A 15,068-nucleotide genomic window follows, 5' to 3' on the forward strand; every position below is an offset into this window, starting at 1 on the left:
TCTGGAGCAGTTTCGTTGCTATAGCACAGCCGAAGTTCGTTACAAACAACACTTCAAATCAAGAAGCCTATGCGTTTGTCAAACCTAGAGCCACAATATGATTTTTTATTGACGACATCCAAGAACAAATTCACGGCCAAAAAAGAAAACTCTAGCCAAGGCGTCTCGTCATTGATGAAGCCCACACAAGACAATAACGTTCATCGCCACTAACATCACAAACATAATACAATACTAGAGTAAGAACCATTTGCAGTCAGCGTTAAGTTACAGCGCATGCACAGCACCCACGAAGAGGATCAACTTGGAAATCTTGTTCCGAATGAAGAACAAGAATGGGTGGTCAACGTTGAATTCTACGGGCTTTGGAATCAGCACCGAAGTAACTTTTAATTCGAACACAACCCCAGTGAACGCAGCAGCCTCACTTCCCTTCTCATTGACTTCAACCACGGCTTTGTGAATAACATCGCTCACCACCAGTCTACCAGATTCTTCAATACCGGTGAAGTTGGCAGCTCCTGAAAAGATGGATTTCGCTCCCAGAGTCTCCAGTTGTTCCACAAGACTGTAGTCAGATTCCAGCTTGAATTTGGGCAACTTCAAGTTGACGGTCGCAGTGAACAGGCGATCTACGGCCCCTTGATACCCTGAAGGGGTCAGGTCTTCCAGAAGTCTCCGCAGCCCATCTCTCTCATGTGGGAGGAAGACAAGCATGCTGAATTCTTTTCCTGCGTAGGGTAACTCAAGGACGTCAGCCTTCAGATCCTCATTCCTGGCGTAGCTGTACCTCGCGGTTTTCAGCATGGTATCGACCTGCTTCGCCGACTTGCCGTAGTTGAAGAAAGGCAGCCTCGTTGTTTGACTTTCGATGAACTTTCGCTCCCAGTCGCCTTTAAAGTAGACGGCGTTCATGATGAAAAGGACGGTTGTGGGGGGCAGTTCGCTGACAACCTCGTCGATCTTGCCTCTCGTCTTTGCTGACACCCACGCGTTGATTTTGGCAGCTACAGCAATTGACTCCTTCAGAAAATTGACTTCCTCAAATTTTGCCTGAAATACATCTTCCAGGTCTTTCTTGTAGGACCCGAGAACAGGAAAGCTCTGGTTTACCAGGACGGCATTGGCAACCTCTAAGGAAACATTCCTGTTCTGCTGCTGGAAGGACTTCTGCACGGCTGACAAGACCTCGTCTCTTCCGTGAAGCCCGGCCGCCTCGTACCCGAGAACTGCGGCGAGTTCCTTTTCTGAAACTCCTCTTGCACCGTGGTATACCATGGACATAGCTATGCTGATGCTGAACGGCGAGAGGAATACATGGTTCTCGTCAGTAGGGAGCGCCTTGAGAAGGTTGAGTCCGAGGACGTTGTTTGCTTCAGCGAAGCGAATAGTCGCGTCGTCTGGAACTGACAACGCCCCAACGACGAAGGTGAGAACGAGAGCTGCTGATCGCAACATGGCGCTGAGGTGGGCGTTTCCGCGGGCGCCGTGCTTTATGTACTCGCTGAAATCGAGGAAGTACCGACGGGTTGCACCAACGCACTTTCCCGTTGAAGCGCTAGTATTTTCCCGAGGATATTTCAGTTCCAAGGAGCGAAACTGATATCCCGAGCTGTCGAGAGTGTGTTTGCTTTGTTGGCGGTTTCCCTGAGTCTGTGAGAGATAGAAGAACAGCACCTGTACGTGTTTTACACTCCAGAGCTATTTTGAGACGCGCTGTTATTGTCACATGCAGGATGTCCGCAACAAACTATGGAGTGAAGTTTATAGAAAAGAGAAATCTCTTTCTTTTCGTTTTTCGTTTTTTTTTATTCTGCGTTAGCGCCGCGAAGCAACTGTGGCTATGAGCGGCGTAAAGACGTGGACACGTGCAGAGAGGACAGCAGGAAGGAGTGGGGGACAAGGGGGTTAGTATGCGTCCTGGGCCGACTTCAGAGGGAAATTGCCGACATTCGTCTGGAAGATCTTCGGAAAATCTGAGGAAAACCTCAGACAACACAGCCGGCGGTAGGATTCGAACCCACAACCTCCCAGTCTGCAGCACGACCTTGGCTACCACCAACCAGATGGCGCCTTAGCCCACTCGGCCATGCTGTTGTTGTTATTGTTGTTGTTTTTTCCTTTTTTTTTGTTTTTCGATTACAATGTGTCACGGTATATTCTTGTTGGCAGTATGTATATGGCGGCATAAGTGGGACACGTACTGCCGGCAACTTTGTCGGGCGTTGTCTTAATAAATTTTAAGGTTGACGTCAGTGCTACTCAGCAAAACATTTCCCGGTCGTTACCCTTCACCAATACCAGCAATCACAGTGCATAGCCCATGAAGCTAAATGGGCGGGGCAGTGATTTGCATAGAAAGGTTTGGTAGCAGTTTGGAATGGTAACGAACAGGCAGTTTTGCCGATTACTGTCCTTCTTCAATAGTAGTTATCACAACGTATGGCTTCAGAAATTACCTAGTTGTAACACATCCTAGCTCAATCGAGATCCAGTGGGGGAAGTAATCGGTATACAACCGAAACAGACACAACAAATCAAAGTCTACTGAAATCTTAAAGGGATCGTAAAGGCAACAGAGAAAACAAGACGTAAAACAGTATGTTCAGAAGCGGTCAATGTTATTGGAGATAAACAAGAATCGGATAAAGTTCAACAGAATGTAAACCAGGTATTAAAATATCAGGCATCAAACATACAAATCATCAAACGAACCAAAAGACTCGATTAAAATTTGCCAGTATGCACGACAACAACAACAATAAATGAAGAAGTGATGATGACATGGGATGTTTCCCCGTGGTAGCCACAGGACCCTACCCCACTTCACAGTGGTTAAAATGAGAGGATGAATTATGGTGAGAGTGAAGCGACGACAGGTCGGAGTTCTGTTTAGAGCTTTTCGAGGAGTCCAGTGGCTTGCATGAAAGCAAAAAGGGAGCGAAGAGCCCGGCACTGATGCGCAGGGGAGCTCAATGGGCCAAGTACTTTGGACAGGCTGAATGGTCTATGGTCGAGGAGTCAGTACGAAAGTACAAAAGAGTCTCGTGAAAACCAACAAAAGCTTCAGAATATGAAACGCCCCATTAAAATCTGATCGAATCAAACAAAAGCCCAGAGCTATTCATAAAAAGTCATTTAATGGGCGAGTAAATTCAAAACGGTCAAGCAAATCAAAGCTCAATCTACAAGAATCCAATGAAATACGTCAGAATCCAACGTAATGTGACGCGTTTTGGAGTAGCCAGTTCTGACTGGGTCGGTACTAACCTCTCCGTATTTTTCTTTCTTTTTCCAATCCAATCCAATCCAATCCAACGTAATGCAAAAGAATCAATTAATTGCAACCAAGATCCAATATAAACCAAACGGATGCATTAGATTGCACAGAATCGAGACGGATGCAAAATAGCCCAACGGAAACAAATAAGAAATCCAAAAGACTCGGTTAAGAATCCCATAAATATCGATGTAAATCGAAAAGAACCCAATAGATATACCACTAAGGTGCAATGAAAAAATCAAACACCCATAATATCCCAAAGAAGAAAATTGGTTAAAGACAAGTCGACATGCAGGGGAATTTAGAAGAATAAAAATGAAAAAAAAGAGAGAGAGAGAGAGAAATTCACCATTAATCAATTGAATCCCCCAATTCATCTAACGATGAAAGTGAATTATAGTATCCCTCCTTGTTGTATTGAGAAGTGACATGTGGATTAATTTGGACGGAACTTTGATTAAAATTAGCGAGAAGAGCCGTGCAGCATGCGTCGTGCCAGGGAGCACCAAAACCAACTCCGCAACGAAAACCATGAAAAACCACGGGGGTAAGTCTCGCGTGGCACCTTATAGTCATACTGATCTAAACCTCGTCGGATTTCACATAAGCACATGTACAGCATCATGGGGGTAACATCGCCAGTCATCCTGCCGGCTACCGTGGTACAGGATGTCCCAATGAAGGCTACTGATTGATGCTCGCACGTTGTCTGTGATGGGTGCAGTTGGGTAATCCTAGAGCTAGAGGGACCACTGCACTCCTCTCCTTTACCACCATCTTTTCTCCCCTAACTCTTTCACCATCCCCTCCTCTCCCTTCTTGAGTGCACCGATACGCCTCCCTCTATAGCAGGCTAATCGCCTTCCCCCAACATCATATACCCTTCCACCACCACCACCACGAACATATTGAAAATAACACCATATCTTGTATTACGAATCGCGCACTTGCTTTATTTGCGTAGAAAGACACGAAGAAAAGAGGTCTTCTGAACGGTTTTCCAAATCTCACCTCATCCAACTTATAAGTGCATATGTACGCGTTGTGTAGCACTCTACCGTAAAAGTGCTGAAAACATGGAGCAGACAAAAGAAGGTACATTGGGCGAAACTGATGAAACGATGCTTGATTGGATGCTTTCTATCTCAATGGTATACGAGAATGTTTTTGTGGCTGCTTTACCTGACACCATGTCTAATCAGTGTTGTCAGGACGTGAAGACTTACTTGAAAAAGTGATACAGAGGTGGGCCTGATAGGCAGAGTTCGTCATGCGCAAGACTTACGGCGCTATAATTCATTAGTGATTATTATTGTGAGACACGGGCGAACGGAAGAAGGCAGCTGCTTCTTCCTGCACGTTCAATGATTTACTGCAGTCGCTGGACATGTCGCGTTCATCACGTGCGTCACGCATCGGCCACTTACCATGTCTGAAAATAAGCCGAAGATATTCTCGTCTTTAGAGCTCCTTTTGACGTAGGGGTTTGCACGCTTTCCTGCACACACCACATCAGGGTCGTTCAGTCCATCCTGGTGTGCCCCACCCGGTGTCTTTGCTAAGGTCCGTAGCAGAGAACAGCCATATTTGTCAATGGTGCCCAGGGTCACCCGGCGTGCACACATTCTACCGGCACCAAGCGCGGAACAAGAACGATAAGAGATCTCTGCTCTGCGGTGGCATTACAACGTAACAGATATGGCGCGTGTCGCATGATACAGCCCCTTTGCCAGCCGAACGTGATGGTACATCCACGCGTGTCTCAGTTTATCGTGTAACGCAGTGTCATGGTACTAAAAGCTGCGTCTAAGACAGCCCCAAGCAGCACAATGTAAGTCGAGTACGATAGGGGTGGACGGTATGTATCTTATCAATGTTCTTTAGTTGCACGGGTCTGTTCAAGGCCTTCCATCTACCCGTCCACCCCTATCGCACTCGACTTTCAGTACCTACATTGTGCTGTTTGAGGCCGTGCACAGCGTGTGGAGAGGGCATGGTTTTAGAATGTGACACAGCATCTCAGGGTTGCCGCATTATCCTTCTGATGCATTCGCACACCCGGATACATACATCATCCCGCTTGATGCCTTGAGGAATGAACCCATTCAGTGCCTATGTTTTTTCTAAGTAGTATTTGCCCAGGCAGCACAATGTACAGAAAGTCGAGTGCAATAGGGGTGGACAGTATGTGTCTTATCAACGTTCTTTAGTTTTACGGGTCTGTTCAGGGCCTTCCATCTACCCGTCCACCCCTATCGCACTCGACTTTCAGTACATTGTGCTGCCTGGGTAAATGGTCGGAAACGGCAGGTGGATATCGCATAGATGACACAACAATTTTGAGACAACGTTGAAATTTTTCAACTGTTGCATGTTCGCCCCACGTGTAAATTATAACCGGTGTTTATGCTAGGCCTCGAGGGGGGGGGGGATATATTTATTAGACGAAAGAAAAAAAAAACGGGGGAAGGTCAGCCAAACGGGACGTCGGCTTGCTATTCCGCAACAAACAGAAAATTGATGAAGAAAGAAGAATAAAATACATAAACAAGAAACGAAGATGAATGAAGATGAAGAAAGAAGAATAAAATAAATAAAAAGAAAAGATGAAGAATGGAGATGAAGAAAGAAGAATGAAGGCCTAAAGCCCAGGCCTAATCTCAGCAGTTCCTGCCAACAGAGCTTGAGGCACTACATGCAGTACCGTCGATTGCTCAACCGGCACGAAAGGTGGAAAGAGTGGAGTTTGTATCATGAAGATGCAGATATCTTTAGCAGTTCTATGACGATGTCTGCGGAAATTGGAAGACAGGGTGTAAGTTAAATAGTTTTGGACATGCCTGAGGCGTTGTGTTGCTGTAGGTTTCGTAATGTTCCTATGTGTCATATATTATGCATGACAAACATACAGGAAGAAAAATAAATGTGTGGAAAATAAAAATGAATGAATTGATGAATTAATCAATTAATGAATAAGGGATCCTGCACTCTGTTGCAGCGCACCCGTTGCCTTTGAGCTGGATTCAGCCACGCGTTGGCCGATCGGCCCCGCGAGGGGGATGCGTTACGTCACGTACGTCGGGAACGACCATGGTCATAATAACGAGGGTTCACTGTAGAAGCGTAGGGTATATGCTGAACGTAGTAATACTGACGAAAGCAAATGAAACAAAATGCATCCTTCGTGACCGACAGCTTTTGCAGCCTGGGGCAGTGAGTGAATGTCGTGTTTTGAATAACGAATTCGTACGACGACGAAAAGCAACGTGTCCTCGTCGTTATGAACCAGCCAGCTAGACTGCGACCTTTCACTGTTATCGATACGTAGAAGCCATGCGAAATCCTGCTCAAAAAACCACACCGACCCAATCTTAACCTCAGCGTCTCAACTCCGTTTGTGGCCAATATACTAGTGTCCAGTAAGACCGAAACGGTCAACAGATGATGCGCCATGTTTACTCAGGACGCAACAACACTTCAGCGGCATAGTCTGATGCACGCACTGCCTAGGGCAGGTCCATTGCCCCCCCCCCCTCACCCGGGACAACCCCATTCTGTGTAACCTAACCTAACCTAACCTAACCTAACCTAGACTAACTTTATGTCATAGTGATATACCCTAACACAATGTACTTTGTTCATTAATAATAATAATAATCCACCTACATAGGACCTCTTCCGATTATCAACTCTCCTCCTACAGCGGCTGAAGCTATCGCCATGGATATCACATTGAAGTTCCAAAGTTCCACACCACAGGGGCGACACAAACCCGCCGTTGTTGTAACTACCCCCAAGCGGGAGCATTTGGCAAAACTGCCATCTTGTCCTGGTCGCACGTCATAGAAAACCTCATTTTGAGGTCAGGTGACTTTGTTGACATGTCGTTTCGCCGCTTACCGACATCTTTCCGTCGTCATAACGCCAAGAGATGAACGTATTTTGCCAGCGTAAACTATGCGGTTCTTCTTGCGCAACATGGTATAGACCATTTTTCCTTAGTTTAAGTACATCGCACCGGCTCAGTGAGCCGAGCGGTCATTATCACATCTGTGGAAGTCATCAACAGTACGAGGCCTTATGTACAAAACTGCGCGTTTCACTACGAGATTATCGGATAAAAATAATTACCGTGATCGAAAGACATCCAAAACGTTGCGCAGAGACAACAACCGCATTGTTTACAAACGGTGTGGCCGCCGATCACGGGCGCTGCCATCTTTAAGGTCACGTGTGCCTTGACATTTGCCGTGACGTGCGACCAGGACCTGGCCAGGTCGCAATGCGTTCGCCCGGCACGCTTTCGTCTACGGAGCAATACATTGGATGCCACCCCTGTGTTCCACACGTCCATCGAAGAAGAAGGAAGAAAACACGGAAGAAAAGGATGGCGCCCCAACGGCTCTTCGGCAGAAGTAGGAAGCATGGGGCAAGTGACATGAGGATAGGAGGTGAGCTGTAGCTTCTTTGGAGATACGCCGGGGTCACGTTACCTGAATAGCCCAATGAGGTCGCTTTACGTACGTCACTTTGGGGGCCACTTCGGCGTGCTATACCGCCATAACTCTCCAAGAATTCCGAAACTATGCGTTGGGGGCTCCCATAGAGATTTATGTAACCGAAACAGGAAGGCGAGCAGTGATATGTCATTGGAGTGGGCCCCGATCTCGGCTTCACTTCTCAGAACAATAGGGCTCCTGTTCTCCTTCCTTCCTCCATGCACACATCCTTGTCAGCGCACTCTGGAGCAGTTTCGTTGCTATAGCACAGCCGAAGTTCGTTACAAACAACACTTCAAAGCAAGAAGCCTATGCGTTTGTCAAACCTAGAGCCACAATATGATTTTTTATTGACGACATCCAAGAACAAATTCACGGCAAAAAAAAAAAAAACTCTAGCCAAGGCGTCTTGTCATTGATGAAGCCCACAACAGACTATAACGTTCATCGCCACTAACATTACAAACATAATAGAATACTAGAGTAAGAACCATTTGCTGGCTGCGTTAAGTTAAAGCGCATGCACAGCACCCACGAAGAGGATCAACTTGGAAATCTTGTTCCGAATGAAGAACAAGAATGGGTGGTCAACGTTGAATTCTACGGGCCTTCTAATCCGCACCGAAGTAACTTTTACTTGGAACGCGATCCCAGTGAACGCAGCAGCCTCACTTCCCTTCTCATTGACTTCAACCACGGCTTTGTGAATAACATCGCTCACCACCAGTTTACCAGATTCTTCAATACCGGTGAAGTTGGCAGCTCCTGAAAAGATGGATTTCGCTCCCAGAGTCTCCAGTTGTTCCACAAGACTGTAGTCGGATTCCAGCTTGAATTTGGGCAACTTCAAGTTGACGGTCGCAGTGAACAGGCGATCTACGGCACCTTGATACCCTGACGGGGTCAGGTCTTCCAGAAGTCTCCGCAGCCCATCTCTCTCATGTGGGAGGAAGACAAGCATGCTGAATTCTTTTCCCGCGTAGGGTAACTCAAGGACGTCAGCCTTCAGATCCTCATTCCTGGCGTAGCTGTACCTCGCGGTTTTCAGCATGGTATCGACCTGCTTCGCCGACTTGCCGTAGTTGAAGAAAGGCAGCCTCGTTGTTTGACTTTCGATGAACTTTCGCTCCCAGTCGCCTTTAAAGTAGACGGCGTTCATGATGAAAAGGACGGTTGTGGGGGACAGTTCGCTGACAACCTTGACGATCTTGCCTCTCGTCTTTGCTGACACCCACGCGTTGATTTTGGCAGCTACAGCTATGGACTCCTTCAGAAAATTGACTTCCTCAAATTTTGCCTGAAATACATGTTCCAGGTCTTTCTTGTAAGACTCGAGAACAGGAAAGCTCTGGTTTACCAGGACGGCATTGGCAACCTCTAAGGTAACATTCCTGTTCTGCTGCTGGAAGGACTTCTGCACGGCTGACAAGACCTCGTCTCTTCCGTGAAGCCCGGCCGCCTCGTACCCGAGAACCGCGGCGAGTTCCTTTTCTGAAACTCCTCTTGCACCGTGGTATACCATGGACATAGCTATGCTGATGCTGAACGGCGAGAGGAAGACATGGTTCTTGTCCGCAGGGAGCGCCTTGAGAAGGTTGAGTCCGAGGATGTTGTTTGCTTCAGCGAAGCGAATAGTAGCGTCATCTGGAACTGACAAGGCTCCAACGACGAAGGTGAGAACGAGAGCTGCTGATCGCAACATGGCGCTGAGGTGGGCGTTTTCGCGGGCGCCGTGCTTTATGTACTCGCTGAAATCGAGGAAGTACCGACGGGTTGCACCAACGCACTTTCCCGTTGAAGCGCTAGTATTTTCCCGAGGATATTTCAGTTCCAAGGAGCGAAACTGATATCCCGAGCTGTCGAGAGTGTGTTTGCTTTGTTGACGCTTTCCCTGAGTCTGTGAGAGATAGAAGAACAGCACCTGTACGTGTTTTACACTCCAGAGCTATTTTGAGACGCGCTGTTATTGTCACATGCAGGATGTCCGCAACAAACTATGGAGTGAAGTTTATAGAAAAGAGAAATCTCTTTCTTTTCGTTTTTTTTTATTCTGCGTTAGCGCCGCGAAGCAACTGTGCCTATGAGCGGCGTAAAGACGTGGACACGTGCAGAGAGGACAGCAGGAAGGAGTGGGGGACAGGGGGGTTAGTATGCGTCCTGGGCCGACTTCAGGGGGAAATTGCCGACATTCGTCTGGAAGATCTTCGGAAAATCTGAGGAAAACCTCAGACAACACAGCCGGCGGTAGGATTCGAACCCACAACCTCCCAGTCTGCAGCACGACCTTGGCTACCACCAACCAGATGGCGCCTTAGCCCACTCGGCCATGCTGTTGTTGTTATTGTTGTTGTTTCTTCCTTTTTTTTGTTTTTCGATTACAATGTGTCACGGTATATTCTTGTTGGCAGTATGTATATGGCGGCATAAGTGGGACACGTACTGCCGGCAACTTTGTCGGGCGTTGTCTTAATAAATTTTAAGGTTGACGTCAGTGCTACTCAGCAAAACATTTCCCGGTCGTTACCCTTCACCAATACCAGCAATCACAGTGCATTGCCCATGAAGCTAAATGGGCGGGGCAGTAATTTGCATAGAAATGTTTGGTAGCAGTTTGGAATGGTAACGAACAGACAGTTTTGCCGATTACTGTCCTTCTTCAATAGTAGTTATCACAACGTATGGCTCTTGGCTACCGGCTTGCTCCAGACGCTGTAGGGTCCACCCCTGCATCTCAAGGACCATTGGCGCTTCTTTCATGTGCTTCTTCCTTTTGTGCGACGTGTAGCGTTGCGCAACCAGACGACGGGAGTTCGAGTTGGACTTGCACATAACTTCATTTTCATATTTCACATCTCATATGCTTCTCGTGTAATGGGGTAGGGTACTGCTCTCAAGCGGTGAATCACCCCAGGCCATAGTCATGATTTAGTTGCTGTTGTTGTTGTTGTATGGCTTCAGAAATTACGTAGTTGTAACACATCCTAGCTCAATCGAGATCCAATGGGGGAAGTCATCGGTATACAACCGAAACAGACACAACAAATCAAAGTCTACTGAAATCTTAAAGGGATCGTAAAGGCAACAGAGAAAACAAGACGTACACAACGACGACAGACGACAGAAGCGGTCAATGTTATTGGAGATCAACAAGAATCGGATAAAGTTCAACAGAATATAAACCAGGTACTAAAATATCAGGCATCAAACATACAAATCATCAAACGAACCAAAAGACTCCATTAAAATTTGCCAGTATGCACGACAACAACAACAATAAATGAAGAAGTGATCATGACATGGGATGTTTCGCCGTGGTAGCCACAGGACCCTACCCCACTTCACAGTGGTTAATATGAGAGCATGAATTATGGTGAGAGTGAAGCGACGACAGGTCGGAGTTCTGTTTAGAGCTCTTCGAGGAGTCCAGTGGCTTGCATGAAAGCAAAAAGGGAGCGAAGAGCCCGGCACTGATGCGCAGGGGAGCTCAATGGGCCAAGTACTTTGGACAGGCTGAATGGTCTATGGTCGAGGAGCCAGTACGAAAGTACAAAACAGTCTCGTGAAGACCAACAAAACCTTCAGAATATGAAACGCCCCATTAAAATCTGATCGAATCAAACAAAAGCCCAGAGCTATTCATAAAAAGTCAGTTAATGGGCGAGTAAATTCAAAAAGGTCAAGCAAATCAAAGCTCAATCTACAAGAATCCAATGAAATACATCAGAATCCAACGTAATGTGACGCGTTTTGGAGTAGCCAGTCCTGACTGGGTCGGTACTAACCTCTCCATATTTTTCTTTCTTTTTCCAATCCAATCCAATCCAATCCAACGTAATGCAAAAGAATCAATTAATTGCAACCGAGATCCAATATAAACCAAACGGATGCATTAGATTCCACAGAATCGAGACGGATGCAAAATAGCCCAACGGAAACAAATAAGAAGTCCAAAAGACTCGGTTAAGAGTCCCATAAATATCGATGTAAATCGAAAAGAACCCAATAGATATACCACTAAGGTGCAATGAAAAAATCAAACACCCATAATATCCCGAAGAAGAAAATTGGTTAAAGACAAGTCAATATGCAGGGGAATTTAGAAGAATAAAAATGAAAAAAAAAGAGAGAGAGAGGGAAATTCACCATTAATCAATTGAATCCCCCAATTCATCTAACGATGAAAGTGAATTATAGTATCCCTCCTCGTTGTATTGAGAAGTGACATGTGGATTAATTTGGACGGAACTTTGATTAAAATTAGCGAGAAGAGCCATGCAGCATGCGTCGTGCCAGGGAGCACCAAAACCAACTCCGCAACGAAAACCATGAAAAACCACGGGGTAAGTCTCGCGTGGCACCTTATAGTCATACTGATCTAAACCTCGTCGGATTTCACATAAGCACATGTACAGCATCATGGGGGTAACATCGCCAGTCATCCTGCCGGCTACCGTAGTACAGGATGTCCCAATGAAGGCTACTGATTGATGCTCGCACGTTGTCTGTGATGGGTACAGTTGGGTAATCCTAGAGCAAGAGGGACCACTGCACTCCTCTCCTGTACCACCATCTTTTCTCCCCTAACTCTTTCACCATCCCCTCCTCTCCCTTCCTGAGTGCACCGATACGCCTCCCTCTATAGCAGGCTAATCGCCTTCCCCCAACATCATATACCCTTCCACCCCCACCACCACGAACATATTGAAAATAACACCATAACTTGTATTACGAATCGCACACTTGCTTTATTTGCGTAGAAAGACACGAAGAAAAGAGGTCGTCACAAACAACACTTCAAAGCAACAAACCTAGCTTGCGGTTGTCAAACCTAGAGCCACAATATGAAGCTCGTCTCGTGCTCCAAGTATATAAGCTCAAACTCGGGTGGTGTCAGCCCAGCTAAGAGTTTCACGAAAGACTTTTTAACTTCTTCTCGGGTTTGCATGCCCACTGCCAGAACAAAATTTCCTTGCTGAATTTTCGCTTTTCGGATCTTTCCCATGGACAACCCTCTAATTGGCAACTGCAATGAATATTTTATTCCACCCACAAACGCGTTTCGGAGTAGCCAGTCCTGACTGGGTTGGAACTAACATCATATTTTCTTTCATCATCCAATTCAATCTAGTCCATGAATATTTCACGTTCTCACGTCATACTTCTACGTGAAACTCTCTGTGTGGATTTTATGTGAGGTAGGATTTTGTGCTCAACTCCACCAGAGATCAACAATGATGAACTCGTTTCAAGTAATTAATTGATCCTGCTCTTCGGCACATGTATACGACATGCAGTTCATGGAACCTCTAGAAGGGCCACGAAGCGACACTCGGTCACATTCCTAAACGTGGAACGTGTTCTAACTTTCCTGGTAACAGCAAGGCCTGTTACGTTTCGCTTGGGTCAGTCAGGACTATACGGTACGATAAAAACAAACGAGGATCATAACTTTATTGACAACATCCAAGAACAAATTCACGGCTGGCTACAAAGGACACTCTAGCCAAGGCGTCTCGCCAATGACGAAGCCCACACAAGACAATAACGTTCATCGCCACTAACATCACAAACATAATACAATACTAGAGTAAGAACCATTTGCAGCCTGCGTTAGGTTACAGCGCATGCACAGCACCCACGAAGAGGATCAACTTGGAAATCTTGTTCCGAATGAAGAACAAGAATGGGTGGTCAACGTTGAATTCGACGGGCCTTCTAATCCGCACCGAAGTAACTTTTACTTGGAACGCGATCCCAGTGAACGCAGCAGCCTCACTTCCTTTTTCATTGACTTCGACAACGGCCTTGTGAATAACATCGCTCACCACCAGTCTACCAAATTCTTCAATACCGGTGAAGTTGGCAGCTCCTGAAAAGATGGATTTCGCTCCCAGAGCCTCCAGTTGCTCCACGAGACTGTAGTCGGATTCCAGCTTGAATTTGGGCAACTTCAAGTTGACGGTCTCAGTGTGCAGGCGACCTACGGCACCTTGATACCCTGAAGGGGTCAGGTCTTCCAGAAGTCTCCGCAGCCCATCTCTCTCATGTGGGAGGAAGACAAGCATGCTGAATTCTTTTCCCGCGTAGGGTAACTCAAGGACGTCAGCCTTCAGATCCTCATTCCTGGCGTAGCTGTACCTCGCGGTTTTCAGCATGGTATCGACCTGCTTCGCCGACTTGCCGTAGTTGAAGAAAGGCAGCCTCGTTGTTTGACTTTCGATGAACTTTCGCTCCCAGTCGCCTTTAAAGTAGACGGCGTTCATGATGAAAAGGACGGTTGTGGGGGACAGTTCGCTGACAACCTTGTCGATCTTGCCTCTCGTCTTTGCTGACACCCACGCGTTGATTTTGGCAGCTACAGCTATGGACTCCTTCAGAAAATTGACTTCCTCAAATTTTGCCTGAAATACATCTTCCAGGTCTTTCTTGTAAGACCCGAGAACAGGAAAGCTCTGGTTTACCAGGACGGCATTGGCAACCTCTAAGGTAACATTCCTGTTCTGCTGCTGGAAGGACTTCTGCACGGCTGACAAGACCTCGTCTCTTCCGTGAAGCCCGGCCGCCTCGTACCCGAGAACCGCGGCGAGTTCCTTTTCTGAAACTCCTCTTGCACCGTGGTATACCATGGACATAGCTATGCTGATGCTGAACGGCGAGAGGAAGACATGGTTCTCGTCCGTAGGGAGCGCCTTGAGAAGGTTGAGTCCGAGGACGTTGTTTGCTTCAGCGAAGCGAATAGTCGCGTCGTCTGGAACTGACAACGCCCCAACGACGAAGGTGAGAACGAGAGCTGCTGATCGCAACATGGCGCTAAGGTGGGCGTTTTCGCGGGCGCCGTGCTTTATGTACTCGCTGAAATCGAGGAAGTACCAACGGGTTGCACCAACGCACTTTCCCGTTGAAGCGCTAGTATTTTCCCGAGGATATTTCACTTCCAAGGAGCGAAACTGATATCCCGAGCTGTCCAGAGTGTGTTTGCTTTGTTGGCGGTTTCCCTGAGTCTGTGAGAGATAGAAGAACAGCACCTGTACGTGTTTTACACTCCAGAGCTATTTTGAGACGCGCTGTTATTGTCACATGCAGGATGTCCGCAACAAACTATGGAGTGAAGTTTATAGAAAAGAGAAATCTCTTTCTTTTCGTTTTTTTTATTCTGTGTTATCGCCGCGAAGCAACTGTGGCTATGAGCGGCGTAAAGACGTGGACACGTGCAGAGAGGACAGCAGGAAGGAGTGGGGGACAGGGGGGTTAGTATGCGTCCTGGGCCGACTTCAGGGGGAAATTGC

The 15,068-nt window shown here is 46.9% G+C and overlaps 4 protein-coding genes across 4 annotated transcripts in view; all 4 read right to left on the reverse strand.

The window, feature by feature from the left end:
* The window catches only part of LOC135394914 (uncharacterized), a 297,537-nt gene that overhangs the window by 254,226 nt on the left and 28,243 nt on the right, over positions 1-15,068 (reverse strand). The gene's annotated exons all lie outside the window — the stretch shown is intronic.
* On the reverse strand, positions 86-1,555 carry LOC135396226 (intracellular coagulation inhibitor 1-like). The gene has a single exon (XM_064627252.1). The coding sequence runs from the start codon at positions 1,456-1,458 to the stop codon at positions 268-270; it is 1,191 nt and encodes a 396-aa protein (XP_064483322.1). The 5' UTR covers positions 1,459-1,555; the 3' UTR covers positions 86-267.
* LOC135396227 (intracellular coagulation inhibitor 1-like) lies at positions 8,110-9,586 on the reverse strand. Its single transcript, XM_064627253.1, has one exon. It carries the CDS (start codon positions 9,482-9,484, stop codon positions 8,294-8,296), a length of 1,191 nt encoding a protein of 396 aa, XP_064483323.1. The 5' UTR covers positions 9,485-9,586; the 3' UTR covers positions 8,110-8,293.
* Positions 13,398-14,588, reverse strand: LOC135395951 (intracellular coagulation inhibitor 1-like). Its single transcript, XM_064627036.1, has one exon. The coding sequence runs from the start codon at positions 14,586-14,588 to the stop codon at positions 13,398-13,400; it is 1,191 nt and encodes a 396-aa protein (XP_064483106.1).

The sequence above is a fragment of the Ornithodoros turicata genome, chromosome 5, assembly GCF_037126465.1.
Source record: "Ornithodoros turicata isolate Travis chromosome 5, ASM3712646v1, whole genome shotgun sequence".
Taxonomy (NCBI): domain Eukaryota; kingdom Metazoa; phylum Arthropoda; class Arachnida; order Ixodida; family Argasidae; genus Ornithodoros; species Ornithodoros turicata.